At 40.4% G+C, this 23,317-nt stretch overlaps 1 protein-coding gene across 3 annotated transcripts in view; it reads left to right on the forward strand.

The window, feature by feature from the left end:
- The first annotated feature begins 2,773 nt into the window (after positions 1-2,773).
- TTC27 (tetratricopeptide repeat domain 27) overlaps positions 2,774-23,317 on the forward strand; it is a 559,369-nt gene continuing 538,825 nt past the window's right edge. Inside the window, exons 1-3 of one of the 3 annotated variants that reach the window (XM_063443110.1) lie at positions 2,774-2,829; positions 3,125-3,214; positions 3,857-4,047. In XM_063443110.1, the coding sequence (XP_063299180.1) occupies positions 3,963-4,047 (85 nt within the window). In that variant the 5' untranslated portion in view covers positions 2,774-2,829; positions 3,125-3,214; positions 3,857-3,962. Of the gene's footprint in view, positions 2,830-3,124; positions 3,215-3,339; positions 3,360-3,856; positions 4,048-23,317 lie in introns of those variants that run through there. The other 2 variants (XM_063443111.1, XM_063443112.1) reach the window with 2 other exon arrangements.

The raw sequence follows: 23,317 nt of genomic DNA on the forward strand, positions 1-23,317 counted from the left end.
ACAGGCATGCAGACACACAGACAGTCTCTCTCACACACACACACACACACACACACACACACACACACACACACACACACACACACAGGCATGCAGACACACAGGCAGACAGTCACACAGACACTCTCACACAAACAGGCAGTCACACACACACACACACACACACACAGACAATATAGACTTACCTCTTTCCATTTTGGCTGGAAGGGGGAGTGGATGCACTAGGTTGTTGTCCTTCCTTCATCCTGTGCAGGGGCTTTGGGTATGTATTAGCTCCGCCTCCACCTTGCAACAAGCCCCGCCTCCGCTGGTCATTAAGCCCCGCCCCCGTTGCCGCAATGTTTTTTTTTTTTTGAGATCCGGGTGGAGAATAATTAATCCTCCACCCGGGTACCTGCTTTTCCTCCCCTGACACCGGCCATGTGCGAGCTGTGTCGGCTGTCAGGGCGCCCCCTGGTCCATGACGCCCTGTGCGGCCGCACAGCTCTCACACCCCTAAGGCCGGCCCTGGCCGCAACCAACATGGCCGATGGAGCAAGGGAACACCCTGAACTGACATTGGAAACTAAGTTTAATGCTGCCTTCGACAAGATATGTGCAGCGTTCTTGGGCCGGATTGCAGCCCGGGCAGAGCAAACGCAGCAGCCTATCACTCACACCGCACAGCCCCAGGCAGAAGTTCTATCAGCGACCAGCCCCACCGAACTAACAGACCCAGCCATGCGCATGGAGAATGCTGCAGTCTCTGCCGCATGCCCTTCTTCTGGCCGGACACTCACACGGAGGTACCTCTCCAATGCCAGCCATACACCCATGAATTTACCCCGGGGCTCACGACCCTCAAAATAGGATCCATGGCACGACGGCACGAGTCCTCTTTAAGGCCGCAGGCTGAAGACAGGTGGCACGCAGACTCCGCAAGCCCATGAGCAGCTGGAAACAACCCACGCCCAGGCCGGTCAAAAGACCTCCTGCCGCGGAAGAATGTGAGTGGAACGGACAGGGCCCCCCATCGCAGCTTGAGGACCTGGCCTCCCAAGACCACCGCGCTATCCCGCCAGGCGGAGTGGGCTGAAGACACTCACCAACGCCCTCACCTAGACCTGCACAGAAACACGCACTGTACCTAATAGCCTGATCAGAACTAGTGATGTTACTCGCAGCATATAACTTAACATAGCACTGTAAAGCCTTTGATTTATATTGTAAAAGTACCTTCATTACTACCCAGGCACTATAGTCATAGGGGAACTAGATATGTTTTGCAAGCATGAGATACCTCCCCAGCAAGCTACTTAACCCACTGTTTCCCCTACCTATTTATCTATTCGGTGGCTCTTAAATGTAAAAACGATGCAATATCCATCAGAACCTAATCTCTAAACCCAGCAGATATCTCACACTGCATATATATGAGTTTCACACCTAAGTCATGTTTAAGCCTGACAGCCACTACATATATGTGTACCATCCAGCACACAGGGTAGAATAAAATATTCTCTTATGCATGTTTATATCTTCACATGTTCACCTTGCTAACTATCTTACTTAACATACTTGCCTACCTAACTTGTGCTCCACTTCTCTAGCCTGTACCATTTCAAGATTTATATTACAGCATATAATGAAGCATGTCTCTTTAACACATAAAAAAGTGCAATTGTTTCTCATGTCATGGCACTGAATGCAAATGTTTGTCTACATTAAGCTTGTTGATGCTGTCGTGGCAATGCAAGCCTGTATGTTAATCTTTTGTTGCACACCAAAATAAAGATTTACAAAAAAAATTAATATATTGATAAAACATTATAAATTGAACTAACGAATGAACTCTGATATTCAGTGTTTGTTTGTTCGTCTGACATTTCTTTTCATTCATTCGTCTTTCTGACAAATGAATGAATAGATGAAATTTGAGATGACGTATCCCACAGGGACTTCATCTACCCCCACAAAGATGGCGGCACCCTGAATATAGGTCGGGGCACAAAATAAAGATAAAAAAATTGGTTGTTAGTGGGGCTTACGGGCATTTGGGGGTTACTAGAGGGTCAGTTAGATGTAGTGGAGTCGGGAGGGGGGGGGTAAAAAAAAACAAAAAAAAAACGGGATTCAGCCATGACAGTGCCACTTTAAAGCTCGTTTGGAGCCTGAATTGCAAAATTTGGATTTTGTTAATAGCGTAAACAATATACAGATTTTGCAGTCCAAATGACCCTGTACAGCACAGGATGTTTTTGCCCCATTTGGTACAAGGTCATTCAGACTTTAGTGAATAACCCTGTATGCCGAAACCGCCCCTTACTGCACACCTCCCACACCAACCAGGAGAATATTATTCTGGTCTATGGGGTTTGATATTATTAGTCTGGTTCACTGTTTAATGTTCAGAGCTTTTTTTTTATGGAAGAGCTGCACATCCCTGCTCAGATCTCTCCAGGTAAGAAATAGCCTGCCTTTCTCATGATGGGTGTGGGAGGCTGCATGCTGCAAGAAGAACGGGGACACAATTGATACAAAGCGTCGCAAACTAAGGGTAAAGGGCTGCTTGTTTGGCATGGTTCTTTATTTTTTTACTGACAACCGTCTCCATTCCACTCTCACACACATAAAAAATGTTTTCATACACTTTACTTGTGAACCTAAATAATGAGAAATATTTATGATAATGCCGCATAGAACTTAGAACCATTTCAAAACACACACAGTGCTTCCACGTGGTATCTGTGTGACAAGACTAGAGTCCCGCCCTCATGACGTCGGATAATCGCGCCTTAGCGACAGTGTCATGGCAGCTTCCTGAGGCAGGAAAGTAGCACATGTGTGTCGGTGAGTGCGCCCAGTTTAAAGGCTTGAACTGCGTTCGTGCTGTAAATAGAATAGTTTTGTTATTTTGGGTAAACGTGGCATATATGTGATGTTTTATCTAATTCCTGTGTAGTTGTCTTAGTCGTTTGGCATTAATCGGTCTTTGAATACCGCCGATTAGTGACAGTATTGTGCTAGGTATGTGACATTTCTTACATACATGCCAACATTGCCCATTGTAAAAGGACGACTCATGCTTTCGAGGCGATATAACTTTTTTTAATAACTTCCTGAAATATTCATCTTTTTTTTGCAGAATCCAAGACATCAACAGATCACCTACATCTCTCACCATTCTGTGACAGTCAGATATGTGTTAATCATTTCCAAACATCAAATTTGCTTTGTATGTAAACCTCAGGATGGAGAGTGCCCAATCATGTGAGATATATATATATATATATATATATATATATATATATATATCTCAACTTTGTTTATGTTATGGTGCTTAATAAAGCCGAATTGCTATTCTGTCATTGTGTTTTTAAGTACGTCTGTCAAACCATATACACAATGTACAATGTCAGGAAAATAAGTTCTGTGAAGAAACATAAAATTCATAAAATATGAATATACCTGGTCCTAAAAACTGACTTTCTCTGAGAAATATTTGGTCATAAACCCATTTCACTAGTTTTCCCGTGGCTACTAAAAGCTAGATATGTATTAATTTTAAGTATGTGGTTGAAATATAACTTTGAGTTACTGTTGGCATGTATGTAAAATGTTTAAGAGCCTTCTGCTGTATACCATATGCATTTGTTTTGGGGAGTGTTATTTACTAAACATTGGGTTTATTTAACAAATGATGTTCAAAAGATGAGTTATAGAGATTGTTTCCCCAACGTTTTCTAATTGGGCCTGATTTTTGCAAGCTATTATCTTTTTATTTTAATTTTATTTTTTAATAACTCCGATAAATAATTGACTGTAATTATATGTTAAGTACAGTTCTGTGTATTACATAAATTAAATTATATTTCAGGTCTTTCAGAATTATCATTAACACCCTGTGGTATCTGTCATAAACTACTTGTCAGCCCACATCTGAGGTAATTTTATCTGCTTATCTGCCTACTCATCTGGCTGCAATGTGGGCTTCTCTGGAGCATGATATATTGAGGGGCTTCCCAGTTACATTTCAAGAGGCAAGATCAGAGGCACCGATTAATGGAGGTGAGACAATATAAAAGTGCAAGTCACTGACAGAACAAATATACATAATATGTTCCCTGTTATTGTTGGTTTGTGATTGGTTAAGCAATGAACATATTAAAGAGCAAGATTATAAATGTTTCCAAATAAACCGCTATATGTGGTTGCTGAGATGGTAAACACTTCTTTAATCCCTTAAGGAAAAAGTCTGATGTTGCACAGTAGAAATCATGCAGTCTAGCATGGGTAGAGGTGATACAAGGAGCAGGTCGTTGTTAGCTGGAATAGATTTGTAGATCAGGGAGGACAGGAAGTCAGTGAGAAGCTGTGGATGGGGAAGCCAGTGAAGAGACTCTAATATCTCTATGCAGCGGATACAGAGTGACCGTCAGTATGGTGGATTAGCCTGGCAGAGGCATGAGAGAGGAAGGCCAGCTAGTATGTGGATGAGGTTGTGTTTTATTTTTTTTTTTGCCTTGAACAAAACTGTGCTTTCAGTATTATATCCAGATCTGTATATTTGAAATGGCTATCCCCTGTGATGGCTTTGTAATACTGTTCTTGTGCACTGTAGCTGGAGAGCCAAAACCATTTTTCCTTTCTTGGAATTAGCATTATTATTAATACATTTACATTTTTAGGCAAACTTGCTAAACTGGAAGAATGAGAAAAGTTGGTTATGTGTTCAGTTAAGTGTTTTTATTTTATTGATTTTTTTAGCCTAAAATTTGTAGTTAGGTTCTATTCTTCCAGCATAACTTCACTCCCATCCAGTTTTATTGATCAGAGGGAAAAATGCAAAGCTGTCACTATAGGTGAGTTGAAGAATTGAACTTAGCAGGTTATCTAGTAGTCGACACATCTTAAGTGCTACCTACAGCTCCTGCATGTCTGTATATTCTCAGAACTCTGAGAAGACATGCTATGCTGTATGGGATCATGCACGCACATTAGGTGCAGTAAAAGTGATCCCATCATTATGATAAAATACCCATTAAAAACTATGTTGGAATATCCATTGAAACTCACATAAGCGCCAGAGTACTATAGTGAGGGGTGGGAAATTGCAGCTAGAGGCAACTTGGGGTTTAAATTGTTGTTGCTTGGAGTGTCCCATTAAATCCTGAAAACCATATTGCAGATTCATGTTTTGCTTTTCAAACTGAGTAGTAGTCTATTCATACGTGCTAGTCACTGATGCTGAACAAAGATTAAGTCCAAGTATGGCAACTTGATTAATGGGTGAATAATGTAGCTTAGGTGCTGTCCATTAGACTTGTGTGTTCATTTGGCTATTGCAGCGAGCAGCAATAGTGAGCGAGGCATAAAATACTTTTATAAACACAACAAAGATGGGGGAAAAAACACCTAGTATACAGTCATTTATATTTTATATGTATACTAGGTGTTTTTTCCCATCTTTGTTGTGTTTATTTCTTGTAAGGTGTTTGTGAGGTACACCTGGGAACACTTTTAGTTTTTACGTAGTATATTATTCACTTTAGTGTATATACTTGTTTTGGTTTTCATAAAATACTTTTATACCACATTCATGCTTCCCCATGCCATGCCTCAAGTGGGGAATGTATGCTAAACAGTGAACAGCCTGTTATTTTTAAGGCACCATCCCCTTGTTTTAAATACCTGGTTGATATGCCACCACATTCAGCTTAGCAGGTCAGGGCATAAGGGAGGTCTTCACCCTCCATTATACTATTAGATGGGTCAAATTGACCTCCATTTTTTCCCTTTTCTTTACATTAATGTGACTGCTGTCTAGCAAGTGTTGGCCAGCCACACCATTGTTTGCCCTCACGCCATTGAAGGTTATTAACTATTTGTCTGGTTGCTAATGTTGCATGCAGGCCATAGATATTAATGGTTGGCCAAAATGTGTTGGTCAACCAAACCGACTAGATGTGATCAAAATTTTGTCAGACAATTTTTTTTGATGAATGAACGAAGACAACATGACTTTCCTTTTTAGCTCAGTGACGTCAACTCAAAGGAAAATCATCCTGCATTATAGTCATTGTAAAGGGCAAAACACCAAGGCTTTTAATTGCATTTCCCAACCCCCTGATGCAAAGTAAAGGATTAAAAAAAATAAACCAACATTTAAACACTTAGTTAATGCCAGCACTGAAGTCACTCTGTGCACTCCTCCATCAACGTCAGCCAATAGGGGTACCTAATGTGCATGCTTGGAGAGTGCTGCACGCTCATTAGGCTTTCCCTATAGGAAAGCATTAACTCAATGCTTTCCTGTGGGATTTTAGAAGACACTGCACATCAGACTCTGTGAAAGGCCAGGAAGCACCTCTAGTGGCTGTCGGGTAGACCCACACTAGAGGCTATCTTAACCTTGCAATGTAAACATTGTGGTTTCTCTGAAACTGCAAGGTTTGCAGCTGGTTTGGGTGCCTATAGTGTCCCTTTAAGGCACATGTGCAGTTTGATATGGATGGCCACTGTAAGTCACTCCAAGAGCATTTTAGGTTAATATAATTCAGAATTTTCTTTTATCTTTGCTTTTTAAAACTAGTGTTTGTATAATATACAGTTGTACGAATGGTTCAAGTGGTTTACGCAAATTCAACTATAAAGGAAACTTATAATTTCTTCAGTCTTAAAATTATTCAACCCCTTCATGGCAAGCATCTTAAGTAGTTAGTAGAGCACTCTTTTGCTTTTATGCCCTGCTACGAACTGGGTGCATAGCCAGACACCAGCTTCTGGCAGCGTGCCTGAGGAATCTTAGCCCATTGCTCATGAGCAGTGGCCTCCAGTTCAGTAATATTATTGGGTTTGCGTGCTGCAACCGCCTTCTTCTAATCTCAGCAGAGATTTTCTATGGGGTTCAAATCATGTGACTGTGATGACCACTGTAGAATTTTCCAGGACTCCTGCAACCAAGCCTTGGTGGAATTTGAGGAATGCTTGGGTTCATTGTCTTGTTGGAAAGTCCAGTGATGGCCAAGCTTCAACTTCCTCACAGCTGGCGTGACATTTTTTCCTAGAATTTCTTGATACTTAAAGGACCACTATAGTGCCAGGAAAACATACTCGTTTTCCTAGCACTATAGTGCCCTGAGGGTGCCCCCACCCTCAGGGCCCCCCTCCCGCCGGGCTGTAGGGAGTGGAAGGGGTTAAACTTACCTTTTTCTCCAGCGCCGGGCGGGGAGCTCTCCTCCTCTCCTCACTCTTCTTCAGTCACTGGCTGAATGCGCATGTGCGGCAAGAGCCGCGCGCACAATCAGCCAGTCCATAGGAAAGCATTTTCAATGCTTTTCTATGGACGCTGGCGTCTTCTCACTGTGAAAATCACAGTGAGAAACGCGGAAGCCCTCTAGCGGCTGTCAATGAGACAGCCACTAGAGGCTGGATTAAACCCATTATAAACATAGCAGTTTCTCTGAAACTGCTATGTTTATAGAAAAAAGGGTTAATCCTAGCTGGACCTGGCACCCACACCACTTCATTAAGCTGAAGTGGTCTGGGTGCCTATAATGGTCCTTTAAATGAATCCATCTTGTGTAACATATGCTACAGTTTTCCAGTGCCAGAGGTTGCAGAGCATCACCAAGCCACCACCATGCTTTACTGTAGGCAGTGTTTTTTTTTTTTTTTTTTTCCCAGTGTATGCTTCATTTTCTTGGGTCAGTAGTGGTGTATGTACTGGAATTCTGGCATGGATGCCTTCTGTGTTAAGTATGCACCTTACTGTGCTTACTGAAACCTTAGTGCATGTTGCCACCAAGTCTTGCTGCAGATCTTCTGCAGTCACTCAAGGGTTTTTCACAACTTGCCTTCTCAGATATCTTGTTGCTGTCATTGATAGCTTCCTTTTTCTGCCCCGTCCAGGTAGTGTAACCACTGTTCCTTCAACCTTGAACCTGCAAACTATGCTTCCAGTGGTTTTTCTAGGAACATTTTTTGTATCCTGTTCCTTGTTTGTGAAGGGCGATAATCTTTTCTCTTAAAGGACCACTCTAGGCACCCAGACCACTTCAGCTTAATGAAGTGGTCTGGGTGCCAGGTCCTTCTAGTGTTAACCCATTTTTTCATAAACATAGCAGTTTCAGAGAAACTACTATGTTTGTGAATGGGTTAAGCCTTCCCCTATTTCCTCTAGAGGCTGTCTCATTGACAGCCGCTAGAGGCGCTTGCGTGATTCTCACTGTGAAAATCACAGTGAGAGGACGCAAGTGTCCATAGGAAAGCATTATAAATGCTTTCCTATGTGACCGGCTGAATGCGCGCGCAGCTCTTGCCGCGCATGCGCATTCAGCCGACGGGGAGGAGAAGAGGAGAAGAGGAGGATCGGAGGAGGAGAGCTCTCCGCCCACCGCTGGAAAAAGGTAAGTTTTAAACACTTTCCCCTTTCCAGAGCCGTGCGGGAGGGGGTCCCTGAGGGTGGGGGCACCCTCAGGGCACTCTAGTGCCAGGAAAATGAGTATGTTTTCCTGGCACTAGAGTGGTCCTTTAATTTTGTGGACCACTCTTTTGACACTCCGCTAACCTCTAGCCAGTTCAGGTATTTCTAGTGTTCCAGCTCAAGCAACTAATGAAGCTCTTGGTTAGTTGCATCAGGTTTGCTGGAAACAGAACCTGTTTGACATATTTGTGCTGTTGTGAGGTATTCTATTCAGGGCCTTAAATAATTTTAAGACTGGGAAGTCATTATAAGTAGCATTTTCAGTTTGGGGAAACCACTTGAAGCATTCAGTGTGTTGAGCTCTTTCAATTGCTTTAGTTTGATTTGTTCATTGCAAACCACTGAGTGTACATTTTGATAAGCCTTTTTTTTTCAATGGGGATTGAATCATTTTAATTAGATTCTAAATTGAAGTGTTTGTTTCATCTTCTCTAATACTGTGCAAGAACTGTACTCTGCACAGTGTTGTCTACCAATCTGATACAGCAAGAGAATGAGACATAGCCAAATGTTTATTCTAGAGCTTTTAAGTGTGTTAAATTGTGCACTGTTATAAAAGCAATTATCACATCAATATTAATGTAACATAGCAAGTTCAATCTGTGTTTGATATTTGTTGTAGATTGCAGTCTTCTGGTATTGCAATTGTTGTACCTGTTTTTCACATTTTAAATTATAAAGCAAAAATCATCTGTATGCACTTTGTTAAAAGTTGTTTGTCAAAAGATTATAGGACTGGGTATCCAACTAAATAAAACGCTGTACTTTTTGATAAAGCAGATCTGTCACATTCTATAAAAGAATATTTTTTTTGAAAAATACTTTTATATAAAAGTAATTATTGCTTTACTATTTGATATGTATGGCTATGCATATTCTATAATGTCTGCTTACTAATTTTCTGAATTTACAGTATTATTTGGAACTGGTATTTCATTTATTAAAAAACGTCAAATGACCATTTAATTCCTGGTACCTAAGAGTATCCATGATTACCATTGTGTGAACCATATGGTTAGATTTGTTGGTGAGTTGATGAATGGATATTATAGGAATATATGTTAATGGATGATCAGGCTGCAGAGAGAACCTGGTCTCTGCAATGGAAAAGAAGTTTAAACACAAAACTAGTTTAATTATGGATCGGGCAAGTGTCTGTGTTGCATTCACATTCAATATGTTACTACATATTGAATCAGTGCTGCAGCTTGTTCATCTATATGGCACTATAGCCTTATAACAGGCATTGTACTGATAAAATGAAAAAGTGATGAAGGGGATCTGCAACATTTAGTACACCAAATGGATTATTTGCAGGCTGCTATAACCGCTTGTAAAGCACTGTACAGTGTAGTAGAAATAGAACTGTATCTACAGTATGGTGCAGTCTGCCCTCATACCAATATTAATTTTACATCTTTCTGGCCTTTTTGTGAAACTGTATTGCTTACTTGTGAAAATAAGCACATCGTTTAACCATTTTTATGTCTTTGCATTTGTTGTTGAATATATGTATTAAAAAATATCAAGCTTGCATATCTTAATATAGTTTTGATGTCGGCAAGCACTTTTAAAAAGTTGAGACATGTAGATGTGCAGCATGCTAAACCTTTGGAAGTGCTGTATGCTATTACAATTATTTTTTCTGGAGAAATTCACTTTCTAGAGTAGGTGTTTGACAATACAAACTGGGTGGATAAAATAAGAAAGGAGTGCAGATGGCATATAAAATGTTAAATTGTCATTCTATCTTTTTTTGTTTTTTTTTTTTGTTTCATTACTGTTATTTTAAAGAACATAATTCAAAATTAAAAAACAGGTAAATCCTGATCTTTGTTTCTTTTATTTGTCAAACACAAGCTCATTGATATTTGGGTAATCTATATTGTGGTTAATTCCACTTTATAGCACATAAGATGTATCTTAACCCCTTAAGTTTCAGAAATAAAATGGAATCGTGGCAGACTATTTCCGTCATGTGTCCTAAAGGGGTTAAACCCAAACTTCTGTTTTGCACAGAGTAGATAGATGCTTGTCTACAAAGGAGCAGAGCAGATCTTAGCTACCATAGAGAGAACTTTTTACTGCGCCGGGGAGATCTTCTTACCTATAGCTTGTTAAATCACCATTGAAGCATGAGGATTTGAGCAGAATTACTATATGAAAGTGTTCTATTCTTGAAATTCCCAGGCATTGAATTAAATCATAATTTGTTTTAATGCTAACGAATATAAATGTTACTAATATATGTCAGTACAGATATACCTATAGAATTAGGAGTATCTATCTAACAAATTATGTACAATAATAATAATATTATACACTGATAGTAAGTAAGAAATGGAAGAATTTGGGCTCTGAGGCGATACCCTTCAGTACCAGCTCTACAGGCTCATTCACTTCTTCTGTACTGCGAAAATACTTGAGTGCACATCGAAAGTTATAAAGCATGCACATTTTCAGAGAAACAAGGATTGTGACAGCTTAGCCGAGACCTGAAGTCACCTCAATGTACCTAATGGGAACACTGTAACAAAGTAATATACAATTATCCCTTCTCAGCAAAATTTAAACTAACATTTGTGATTGTCACAGCAAAAGTAAATACCATTCTTGGTTAATATTAGCCCGTGGGACCAGCCCTAAATATATGAAGGTGGATATATTGAAGTATAAATATGCTGTTTTTAAAAAAATAAAAAATTATTTATTTACAGATGACAATATTTGCTGACTATTATATTTATTTTGCTAAATATTCTTTTGAGAATTTGAATTTAAGCACAGACATTGTTTATTGAAATCTGATTTACTAAAAATACACCAAACTATTTTGTGATCGTAGAATGACTTACAGTGATAATATATAACAGCAGGTAGTTTTCAATTTTATTAAGACACGGAGGCGAGTATTATGCTGCACTCTTTCTTTATTTACCTCAGCAGCAAAGAAAAATAACATTAAATCAGTATAAAAGAAACCAGTAAATAACATGAGGTATATCTTCCTAGCAACAGGAACAGCCAATCAGCATCCTCTTTGTAGCATAATAGGCAGTGTCCAGTATACAACTTCCTCTTTCTTTGCTGCTACCTCAGTTAAATGACACTGGGTCCCATGGTTCTTAACTGTGGGATCTTTTACTTTACTTTATTCATATCATTACTGTGGTTAATATAGTTATTATAGTTATTACATTTTAATTGTAATATTTTCATGTTTATAAATATATTTAGTTACTTCATTCTAACTTAATTTGATGTATTTATTTCATTTGCTTCAGTTATATGCTTTATTGTATATCCTTTGATAATTTCTTTCCCCTCTGACCTCCCTGGCCCCAAAATTACCATCAATTGGGGCTCAGGGGCGTCTTATCCCCTGCACAGTGTTATGGTGCTGTTTTTTCCCTTCATTTATCTGTCTGGCTGCTGCTCTGCCACCAACTGCCAGAAATCCAAGTTGGGGTTTAGGTATAGTGGCAGCTCCAGTGTTTTTATATTACAATTGCTATTTTTTTTTCTTAATTTTTTCACTATTGTGAGTACTTTAACTTTCCTTTTGGTATTATTTTACTTTATTCATCCCCTTAGGTTTGTTTGTATATTTATGATGCAGCCTGACAGGATCTTTCTGGGTCTACAGCAAACATGCAGATTAATGTAGCAGCCACTCCAGGTATCTCTGGAGATGAGGCTGAATTTCTGCTTTACTGATCCTGCTGACATGCAGGCTTTAATTGACACTTCCATGGCAAAAGCAATGACAAGGCCCTGGTGTCAGGATGCAATGCCTCATATAAGGCTAAACACTCCTCCAAAACAATAGAGATGGACAGTACCATACCTGTCACGGATGGCGCGATTAATTTACCACCGCGCAAAAGAGCTACTAGTCGGGCAAAATCGACTAGACTTTGGAAAAGGGAAAAAGCCCAACTAAACTCTGAATCTGAGCTCGGTGATATTGAGGATGAGTTCCCTGAGTCCTATATGGAGGATTCAGAGGATATTTCTGATCCTGATTATGAAATTACTGATGAAGAGGATGCTAATCCCGTTTGGGATACATGTCCTGTTAAACCTACCAAGATTTAGGTAGATTATGTGGACTCAGGGACACCAATAGGATCTTGGACACTCAATGTGAACCCCTATTCGAACCTGATGACCTATGTCACCCACTGGTCTCCTCAGACCATGTAGCCAAGTATATTGCATCCAGAGTACGCAAGCCTTTTGAGAAGGCAAAGTGAAATAAATGGCGGGCTGAATGGCCATGCCGAACAGTCCCTGATGACTCATGTAAAACGCTATCAGTCGATCCTAAGATCATTCAAATCCTGAGTAAGACCGGATGGAAGCCATCTAAAGGCTTAGATTCTCATTGCAAAACGGTCGGGATAAAATCCTGGGCATCTTGGGCTCAGCAGCCAAGATCTTTGAAGCAGTAGAGGATGATCTAGAATTAGATTGCGCCATCTTAAGTGGTTAGATCCAGAGAGTGATTTAAGTTGGCAACGCCAACAATGCGGTTGTCACAGAACGCCACAAATTGATCTTGCTCAAGATTGAGCCCAAATGTTTAACTATGGCTCTGAACAAGCCAGATAACACAGGCAAAATGTTTTCTCTGTGGGGACAACTTTGTAAAATAATTGGGCTCCTTTGTCCGGCTAAACAAACAGAAGTTCTTTTAGACAGAACCAAGGCTCTTATACTTGCCGAGCCGATTTCTTTGAACAATGCACTATACCAACCTCCTTCCCACAAAGTGGTAGACCCTGGGTTGTTAGTGGCCTAAGAGGTGCTCCTAAGAAGTCTTCACAATTTCCATTCTTCCTTACTGATAGTGGGGGGCAGGCTCACACATTTTTCCCATGTATGATCCCTCATTTCATCAGATGCTTAGGTTCTTCACACTGTGAAAGGGTATTGCATAGACTTCCTTTCTCTACCTGTTCAATGTTCCCCATCAAGGGAAATTGTTTTTTCCCAATGAGACGCAGACTCAGTGGACAATCAATCGTAGAGATTGCGGCACAAACCCTGGGTTACGTAAGCAACCTTTTCTTGTTTCCCAGATTCGATGGCCAAATTGGATCTGCAGGATGCATATCTCACAGTGCCTATCCCAGTACAACATCAAGATCGGGAACTTCCTGCAATTTACATGGTAGGGCAGTAAATAGAGGTACAGGCGCCTCCCATGTGGACTGTCTTCGGCTCCATGGTGCTTCACCAAGCTCACGTCTTATAATATATTTAGACGGCATTTTCATTCTGGCTCAGTCTATTCAATTAATCCGGACATACCTTGCATGGACTTTGACTCTGTTAGAGAACCTAGGCTTCCTGATCAATTGGGAGAAATCCATTATCGTTCCCACGCAACAAATCAAATTTCTGGGTTATATTGGATTATTGTAGATTCTACCCTTCAAACTCTACACCTTCCGGTGGCAAAATTAGCCAATTAACGAGAAGGAGATAGGCGAACACTAGCAACCTCTCAACTCTCTCTCAAACAACTGTTGAGAATGTTAGGCCTTCTACCGGCATCTATACAGGCCATTTTTCCAGGTCTTCTTGGCTATCGAGCCCTACAACGATTACAAACTTTATCTCAAGGGCAGCGCATCATACACAGATATGGTAACTCTGGACTCAGAAGCGGAGGGTGAACACCAAGGGTGGCTACTTCACATAGAAGCTTGGAAAAAGCGCACCATATTTTGAACAGCTCCAGATTTGATAATCAAATCCGACGCAAGTTTGCACGGTTAGGGTGCTCAATGCGGAAATATTTCCACCAAGGGCAGATAATCAAACCTGGAATCGACACTCCATCAGTCCACAGTTTCTCCCCAACTCAAGCCCAATGCGCTGTCATTCTGAAGATGGACAACGTGTCAGCAGTCCGCTACATCAATCACTTGGAGGCACAAAATAAAAAATTCTGACCTACATGCCTCGTGATTGCTGGCAATTTTGCCTGAGACACAGCATTTCAGTCACGGCAGAATATATTCAAGGTCTCTCCAACACTACGGCAAACTGGTATTCACGCCAACTCAGAGATTCCAGCGACTGGCACTTGGATTCCATGGTCTTCCAAGACATCTGGAACCTATGTGGTCTATTGCAAATAGATCTTTTCGCTTCTCGTTTGAATGCTCAACTTTCCATTTTTTTCAGTTGGAGACCAGATCCGATAACACTTGCTATGAATGTTTTCTCCAAGGAATTACGATTTTTTGCGCTTTGCACTGATTCCCTGTTGCCGTTCCATCGATATCACCAGTCCGACACCTGGTGATCGTGGCTCCTCTATCGCCGTCCCAACCATAGTTCTCTCCTCTTACGAAGAGGGTTATCGACCTTCCATCTCTCAAGTGCCTTCTTCAGGATCGGGACGGTGTAACTCATCCCCTTGTTCTCCAAGGTCTCTTGCATCTCATAGTGTAGTCTATTTCAGGGAACCTTGGTCGGTCAAGGGAGTTTCGCAATCAACTCCCCAACTTATCAAGGGTGCACCCAACACGAGACAGGCTTATAAATCTGCTTGGAGCAGATGGCATAGTTGGTGCATGAAATTAAATTTAAATCCCATACCGGCTCCTTTTATGTCTGTCCTCCATTTTTCTGACTTCTATGATGAAGGTAAAGCCCATCGCACTGTGGACCTTACCGATCGTCCACTTCTGCTGGCCATCAAAGTTTCAATTGGACGCCTGTCGGTTGACATCCTGTCATATATTGACTTCTCTGAGGAATATGGTTTGCTCATCCACCCTTACCACGATACTCTGTCTTGTGGGACGTCTCTATTGTCTCGAATTTTTTTCTTGCAGGAGGTTTTTCTGACGTACGAACTCTTGAATTGGTTGCTCGTTCCTTTACTCCAGAAGGTGTCCTCTTTGACATTTCACGGAGGACAAAAACCTCCTCTAAAATCAATTCTACCCAGTTTTCCCTAATAGTTCTCTCCTTTGCCCTGTTGCATACTAATGGGTGTGTGAACATCGTTCCACTAAGTTACGGAATCCTTTGAAACAGGAACTCTTCATCTCCTTCCAAAAGTCGCATCGTCCTGTGTCTACTCTAGCCTGGTGGGTCAAATACGTTATGTCTCTAGCAGGTATTGATACCTAGGTGTCTGTGCCTCATTCGGTTCGATGGGCAATGGCTTCTAAGGCTTCCTCGATTGGTTGTCGCTTGGAGGATATTATGAGAGCGACTGGTCTTCGGAGTCTACATTCCATGATTTCTACTTTAGACCTATTCAACACTTCACTGGAGACATAATTTCACAGCTTTGAACTAGCATAATAGGAGCCTCCGTGTCTTAATAAAATTTACAGATTTTACTATTAACATGACGTAAAGTCATGATTTTATTAATGACACGGAGGCGAGTATTATCCCTCCCTCCCATCCCTGAAGGTTTGGTCTTCTCTGGGTAAGTTGACTTCACGGTAAGTCTTTTTTGATTACTGGGTTTTATCCTTGTAATGACAGTCAAGAGCTTAAGGTTTGACTAAACTGAATTTCATGTTATGTATATGTGTGTGTGTGTATATATATATATATATATATATATATATATATATATATATATATATATGATATTCCATGTAATGCGAATTTATGCATAAATCCAGTTTTATACTTGGATATTACCATATTCTCCTTTCTCTTCCAGCTTGACTTCGAGATCCAGTTTAAGGCTCGTATACCCTCTAATTGGAGCCCACTTTTTATTTGGATTTGTTGTCCTTGTTCGGGATCGCAAGAAAGAGGAAGTTGTATACTGGACACTGCCTATTATGCTACAAAGAGGATGCTGATTGGCTGTTCCTGTTGCTAGGAAGATATACCTCATGTTATTTACTGGTTTCTTTTATACTGATTTAATGTTATTTTTCTTTGCTGCTGAGGTAAATAAAGAAAGAGTGCAGCATAATACTCGCCTCCGTGTCATTAATAAAATCATGACCTTACGTCATGTTAATAGTAAAATCTGTAAATTATTTGCCTATGATGTCTGCTTGGGGCCATTACCAACAGATCTGACAACCTGCTTGCCATAGGTTGCTGCAACCTGGGCAAGTGGATACATTGAGTAAATTGTCCATTAAAATGGCAGAGGATAATATCATTGTGATTTTGAAATGCAAACCGATATCTACAGAATTGGTCTGTACAGATATAGAACATAGGCAAAGTGGCATTTACGCAACTTAAAATCCTGTATTTCCATGTTTGATGTAGTGAGAAAGCTACTTGCCTGATATGTGTCCTTCTGTAATAACTAATGTCCATCATCAGATATAGGTTGTCAAAAAAATCTCCAAACTTTGAACATCATCCCAAGCACAATTAAATCCATTAATTTAAAAAGTGCATAGGCTTTGATAAATCATTTTGCTCTGCCTAGCTAAGGCAGTCTACCAAACCCAAATAACTAACACTGTTAAAGGTAAACCGATAACTAGATACAGTCATTGTGTATATTAAATATACTAGCTTGTCTCAAATTTATTAATTCAAGACGATTATAGCCAGAAGGCAAAGATTAAAAATAATAATTTATTTGATCATAAAGTGCTTAATGGCTTAAAAACAGACCCTTATGGTAAGCAGCTGATACAGTTATATAAAGTGCACATTGCAAATCAGGGAAGTATTAAAAAGTGATCAATCTGCCACTGATATTAACTATCCCTTTGCATTACAGGTTAGAGGCACAATTGGTTATACAAACACTGTTGCTAGTAGTCCACTACCAGTTCAAAATAAAGTGCCAAGCAAATAAAGTGCATATAAACAAAATTCAAACTGCTAATACCAAATTTGCAGGGTCGAAGTACAGATGGGCTCTCCGCGTTTCGTCGGGGAACCGACTTCCTCAGGAGCTAACTTCTGTTGCCGTCTTACTCCTTTTAAACGTCAATCTTTGCGCCTCAAACTATGTCCGCGCATGCGTGGACCACTCTGAACGTAACGTCATAGGTCATGACGCATGTCCGTTGGCACCGCACATGCGCATAAACCATCGTGAAACGCAAACTAACTTTATTGACAATATGCGCACAGACAACATGGTGTCGGCAGTCTCGGCACGGCACGGAATGAGTACTGTGAGCTCACAGATCATGCTTAAAACAATACTAACATCAAAATTCTGATAACATTGTATGAATAGAGTTTTAATTAAAAAGAAAAAAATTATAGTGTTATTACTAAAAAGAGGTTAGGTAATGGGATGAAAATCATCTAAATGTATGTGTGCATGGAGGAGAAACCATTCATACATATAAATAGGACATGATATTGATACAAAGAATAGGAAATTCTAACATAGTATGCTTGTTGCTAACATCAAGCAAATTAGGAGGAATTTAAACCATTAATGGATACAAATATATATACATAGAGGAAAATTGTCAAATGTATATCACGAAGACGGAATTGGTTAAAACAAGTCATAAAAATGATATTCTAGATTGACTAAAACATAATGGGTCGTGAAAGAATGGACCAAACCCAGCTGCCCGGTAGGGAGGGCATTAGATAAGAAAAAGGCCTCAAGCAGGGCTGTCCAACCTGCGGCCCCCCAGATGTTGCTGAACTACAACTCCCATGATTCCCTGGCTATCTGTTTCATTGAAAGAATCATGGGAGTTGTAGTTCGGCAACATCTGGGGGGCCGCAGGTTGGACAGCCTGGCATAAAGCAAAAGGGTCTCTGAATGAAATGTGGAAATTGCAGCTGATATGGGAGAAACCCATGTGTCAACTATAACCCAGATGTAGGTCTTCATAGTGTGGAAAGAAGAGTTATTGCTTAAAGGGATACTATAGTAACCAAAACAATTTTATCTAAATTAACCAGTTTTTGTGTACAGATCATGCCTCTGCAATCTCACTGCTCCATTCTCTTCCATTTAGGAGTTAAAACAATTTTGTTTCTGTCTATGTTGCCCTAGCCACACTTCCCCCTGGCTGTGACTCACACATCCTGCATGAAAACAAATGGGTGGATTCATTTTCAATCACATGGTAACATACTTTAAAAGTGTTTCTCTCTCTGTAAATTTAACTTGCACAGTAGGCTCCTGCAGGGTATAGCAAGCTACTAACAGAGCAGGAGATAAGAAATCCAAAATTAAACCAAATTTGCAATAAAGGAAGTGTAAACAGTTGACTCTTTACATGAAGTGTTTAGAAAGGCTGTATAAGTCTCTTAATGGAAGAGAATTGTGCACTGAGACTACATGGGTATTATCTATACACCAAATCTGCTTCGTTAAACAGTGACTTTAGTGTCCCTTTAAACATTTTTTTTATTAAGTAATCTAAAAGGCCCAGAGGCAGCAACTATTGAGGAAGGTTTTCCAGTCTGATGACCAGCACTACCCATGATAGGCAGATTATATAAATTCTGTAGATCTGAATATCTGCCTTTTGTGAACACCTGTTGCAGAGATTTAACTTAAAATGCTCACTGTAACTCAAACTTACACTCCAGGAACCACAATAACCATCTAAATTGTTATGTTACATGGAGGTACTCCTATCTCAAGGGATATAAAATGTTCTTTAACAGTTTAACCCAGTGACGTATTTTCTGCGAGACAAGGCATTTGTCTTGGGTGGCACTTTCCAGTGGGCAGCAAAAAATGCCGTCCCCCCATATGCCCAGGCAAATACCTTGTTGGCCTGGTGACAGACGGCTAGCTGAGTTCCAATGCGTGCCGCAGAGTGATGCTTGGAGCCGAAATATGACATCCTATTCTGGCTCCCGGTATCACTCTGCGGCATGCGAGGGAGCTGAGCAGAGCGAGCTCACAAATCAGTGCTCCATCACCACCTGCCTTGGAATTCAGCTAGCTGCCCAACTGCCTACATGCTTGCCTCCCTCCCTGCCCAAGCAGCCTGGCCAGCAGCCCCACTGGACCCCAGGTAAAAATCCACCCAGCTCTCCCAAAGGTAGGGAGGCTGGGTGGATTTAAATTAAAATTAAAAAATAATCTGTGAATGTTGGGGGGGAGGGAGGGGAATGTGTGTGTCTGGCTGGCTGTCAGTGTGTCTGTGTGTAGCAGTGTTTGTCGGTGTCTGGCTGTCAGGGTGTGTCTGTCTTTGAGGGAGCTTGTGTGTCTGAGTGATTGCATGTGTCTGACAGTGAATGTGTGTGTCAGTGATTGTGTGTCTGTGAGTGAGTCAGTGATTGTGTGTCAGATTGTGTCAAATCAGTGTGTCTGTGAGTGTGTGTCTGTAAGTCAACTTGTGTGTTATTCTTTAACAGGAAGGGGTGGGGCAAATGTAAATTAGGGGCTGCCCGAGTTCCGTCATGCCTAGGTTAGCACCGATCCAAAATACACCACTGGTTTAACCCGAAAGTTGCTTTCAGTGGCCACTCCTCCCCTGACAGATCCGTCGCTGATTGGCTGAGAGCAGTCAGGTAACGCTTTCAGATCATCAGTTTCTCCCCATTCACTAAATTGGCTTGGAAATAAACATACCAATTCCAAGCCAGTTTAGTGAATGCGGAGTCGCTGAATGTCTGAGAGCGTCAGCTGACCGCTCTCAGGCAATCGGCGGCGCCTCTGCTAGGCGGCACTCCGCGCTTTCTCTAAGTGACAATTCAGAAGTAGATGCTGCCTGGGTGGTAGTGGAGGTGTCCGCTGGAGGCAGCTTAGGGTTTAAACCGTTCAAAAATTGTTTATCCCCTTGAGGTAAGAGGGCATTATTTAGATGTTGTTTTGGAGCCTAGGCTGTCTGTTTAAATTGCTCTCTCTTATTGCAGCCAAAGGTGGTTCAACAGAGTATTGACTTCAAAGATTATAAACGCCAACACATTTTTTTTTTCTTTTGCATCACAATAAAAAAATGTACCATTTAGAGGGACACTCCGGACCCATAAAGCACTTTAGTTTGATGAAGTGTTTTATGTGTGACGGTATGTTGTACAAAAAATGTATATTGCAATAGAAAATGGCAGTTTTATTAATTAACCTTGATCCAGCTTCATGGTTTGGCTAGCTCAGTGGAGCTAAACTCAAGATGCAGCAATTGCCCTGAGCACCTGCCTTGCACAGTCTTGTCATTGAGTTACATTGGGAAGTCTGTGATTGGACAGCCACAGAAAGTATGGGTGGGTTTAAAAATGGAGAGCTTGTAAAGGAGGCTGACAAAATCTGCAGCTTTTACAAGTTGTTTTTAGATATACCGCCTATGAAAAGGACAAGGGTTGGGTAGTATCTCCATGCAATGCGAACCATCTCCTGCCCAGTGGTATATAACCGAATGTTCACACAGTCGAGCAGCTATCGGAGCCAATAGCCTCTTTTCCAGCAGTACAGTAAAGGGTAAGTCGCTGTAGATTGCCACTGACCAGCCTTCAAACTGGAAATTCCCCATGTCCTTGGAATGAGCCAGGACGGCAGAACAAACTGCAACATCCCGGTGACCACAAACTTGTCTCTAAGTGCTCTTGCTGGTGCTGTTTTCTAAATTTTTATTTATTTATTTAGATCTATAATAAAAAAAAGACAAATCAAACATATTCATTGAATCAAACTATTACATTTGCATGTCTATTGTATCGCAAATATAGCCTAGAACTTTATATGTGTATACTCTGCAGTATTACCATGGTGTGTCTTAATATCATAAAATATTAATATCAATGCATAAACTACTACACATACAAAAAGAAAAAGATATGAGGATCTGGACAGGGGTTCCAGAAAAAAATACAAAATAACTTTGAAAAACATATTGTACTCACTTATGCAGCAAAAAGCCCCGAAAACAACACAGGGCTGTTGGTACTAATGACAAATAGTATACTTTTATATAAATATAAAATATGAGTATTAAGTCCACATATGATAAAGCATATCAGTATGAGGAACTGATTGCTAAAAAGATATATTGCAATATCACAGAAGCGCTTATAAATAGTGAAAAACAGCTGTAAATTTAAATAAAACTAATGAATCACATAATTCATACCGACCCAGTGTGTCTTGAAAGGCTTTTGCGAGACTAACCTGTCTATTACTCCATTCACTATTGCTTATATAATGCTTATCCAAATTACAGTCTGCAATGCAGTTAAAATCACCGCAGCATATAAAGGTTCCTTGAACAAGTGCATTTACTTTTTGTAGGATTTTATTCAGAAAATGTATTTGCTTCATATTTGGAGCATATATATTTAAAATAGAATATATTCTATCGTTGATTTTACAAACTACAAAGGAGAATCTACTCATCTCATCGCTCTGTTTGTATATAATCTCTATTTTTATGTTATTTAAGGCAAGAATGGCTACACCACATTCCTCCCCCCCGTCCCCTTTGGGATTAATGTCCTATAACAGTGTATTTTTTTATTAGGGATGCACCGAAATAAATTCTGGGCCGAAACCAAAAATTCAGGATGCCCTTGGCCGGAAACCGAAAATGACTTTTTTTTGTAACTATATATTACACAGTCTATGATGCCATGTAGTGTTATATTGTTTATCCCCCCCCCACACACAGACACTATACATATATATATATATTATATATCACACAGTATATTATGTTTACTGTGTGATATATTGTAATAATAAATATAATATACTGTGTGATTACATAGTAAAATATTGTATTTATTACTATATATTACATAGTATATTAGATATTACACATAGTATATGTATTACTATATATTATATAATATACTATACTGTGTAATACATAATATACTATACTGTACTCCCGGGATGGCTGCCCTACGAAAGCTTACTTCGGATTCAGTTATCAAGCCCCGCGGCCCGCCAGCCCTGTGCTCTCCCACACTCAACTTGTCCAGCCCTAGGCCGGGAGAGACACTTACCGCAACAGCCGCTGCCATCTTGGATCAACGTTTCCCTGCTGCCTTCAGCAGAAGTAAGTCCCTGACCTGTCCCTCCTATATAACACAATCATTCCTCCCTTGTGTATTGTGATCTCTGGATATTGTGCCCTCTCATACTGCTGGCTACTAACCGGGGGGTTGTAATTTTCTGAAGTTTTTTATTAATGACACGGAGGCGAGTATTATGCATTCTCTTTCTTTATTTTACTCCCAGCAGCAAGAAGGAAGTATGAGAGAATCATAGTAACACTGGCACCAATCAGCATCCAATATTGTCCATATGGGTGTGGTGCTCCTTGACTCCTCCTCTTTCTGTGTAGATCCCGAAGACCATTAATGTAGGGTCCAAAGTATTCCAACAAAAAACACAAACTCCCGAAACGAACACATATCCGGAAGTTTAACTAGGAACAACTTCAACCGCCAACTCTTGAAGATGTATTCAAGCTAAAAGAGAAGAAAATATATAATATCGAAAGCTTGCGACTGTTGGGTCACAACCATCAAACTCGTCAACCATGTTATTCAATCAATATAAGTATCCTATAAGTTATATTCATCGGATACCCTACTCACCTGCGAGTCGTGTGACATTTGTATCTACCATGTCGTGTCATCCAAAAGTTCCAATGAATGATCTGTAAATTAACCACCAACACGGGTAGGGTGGGTGGGAATAATACTCGCCTCCGTGTCATTAATAAAATCATGACTTTACGTCATGTTAATAGTAAAGCTGAGCAACCACCATACTGAAAATATGTTGCACCGGACGAAAATCGAAATTATGAAACGTTAGATTCATTTGACCATTCAGCCGCTCATAGCATGTCTTTCAATCTACAACATATCATGGAAGCCTAAGAAGCCATAGCCCCACGAATGAAGTGTGATGAAAAAAATTGAAGTGTCTATGCCTGCCACGGACAATAACCA

This window comes from Pelobates fuscus, chromosome 2 (genome assembly GCF_036172605.1).
Source record: "Pelobates fuscus isolate aPelFus1 chromosome 2, aPelFus1.pri, whole genome shotgun sequence".
Taxonomy (NCBI): Eukaryota; Metazoa; Chordata; class Amphibia; order Anura; family Pelobatidae; genus Pelobates; species Pelobates fuscus.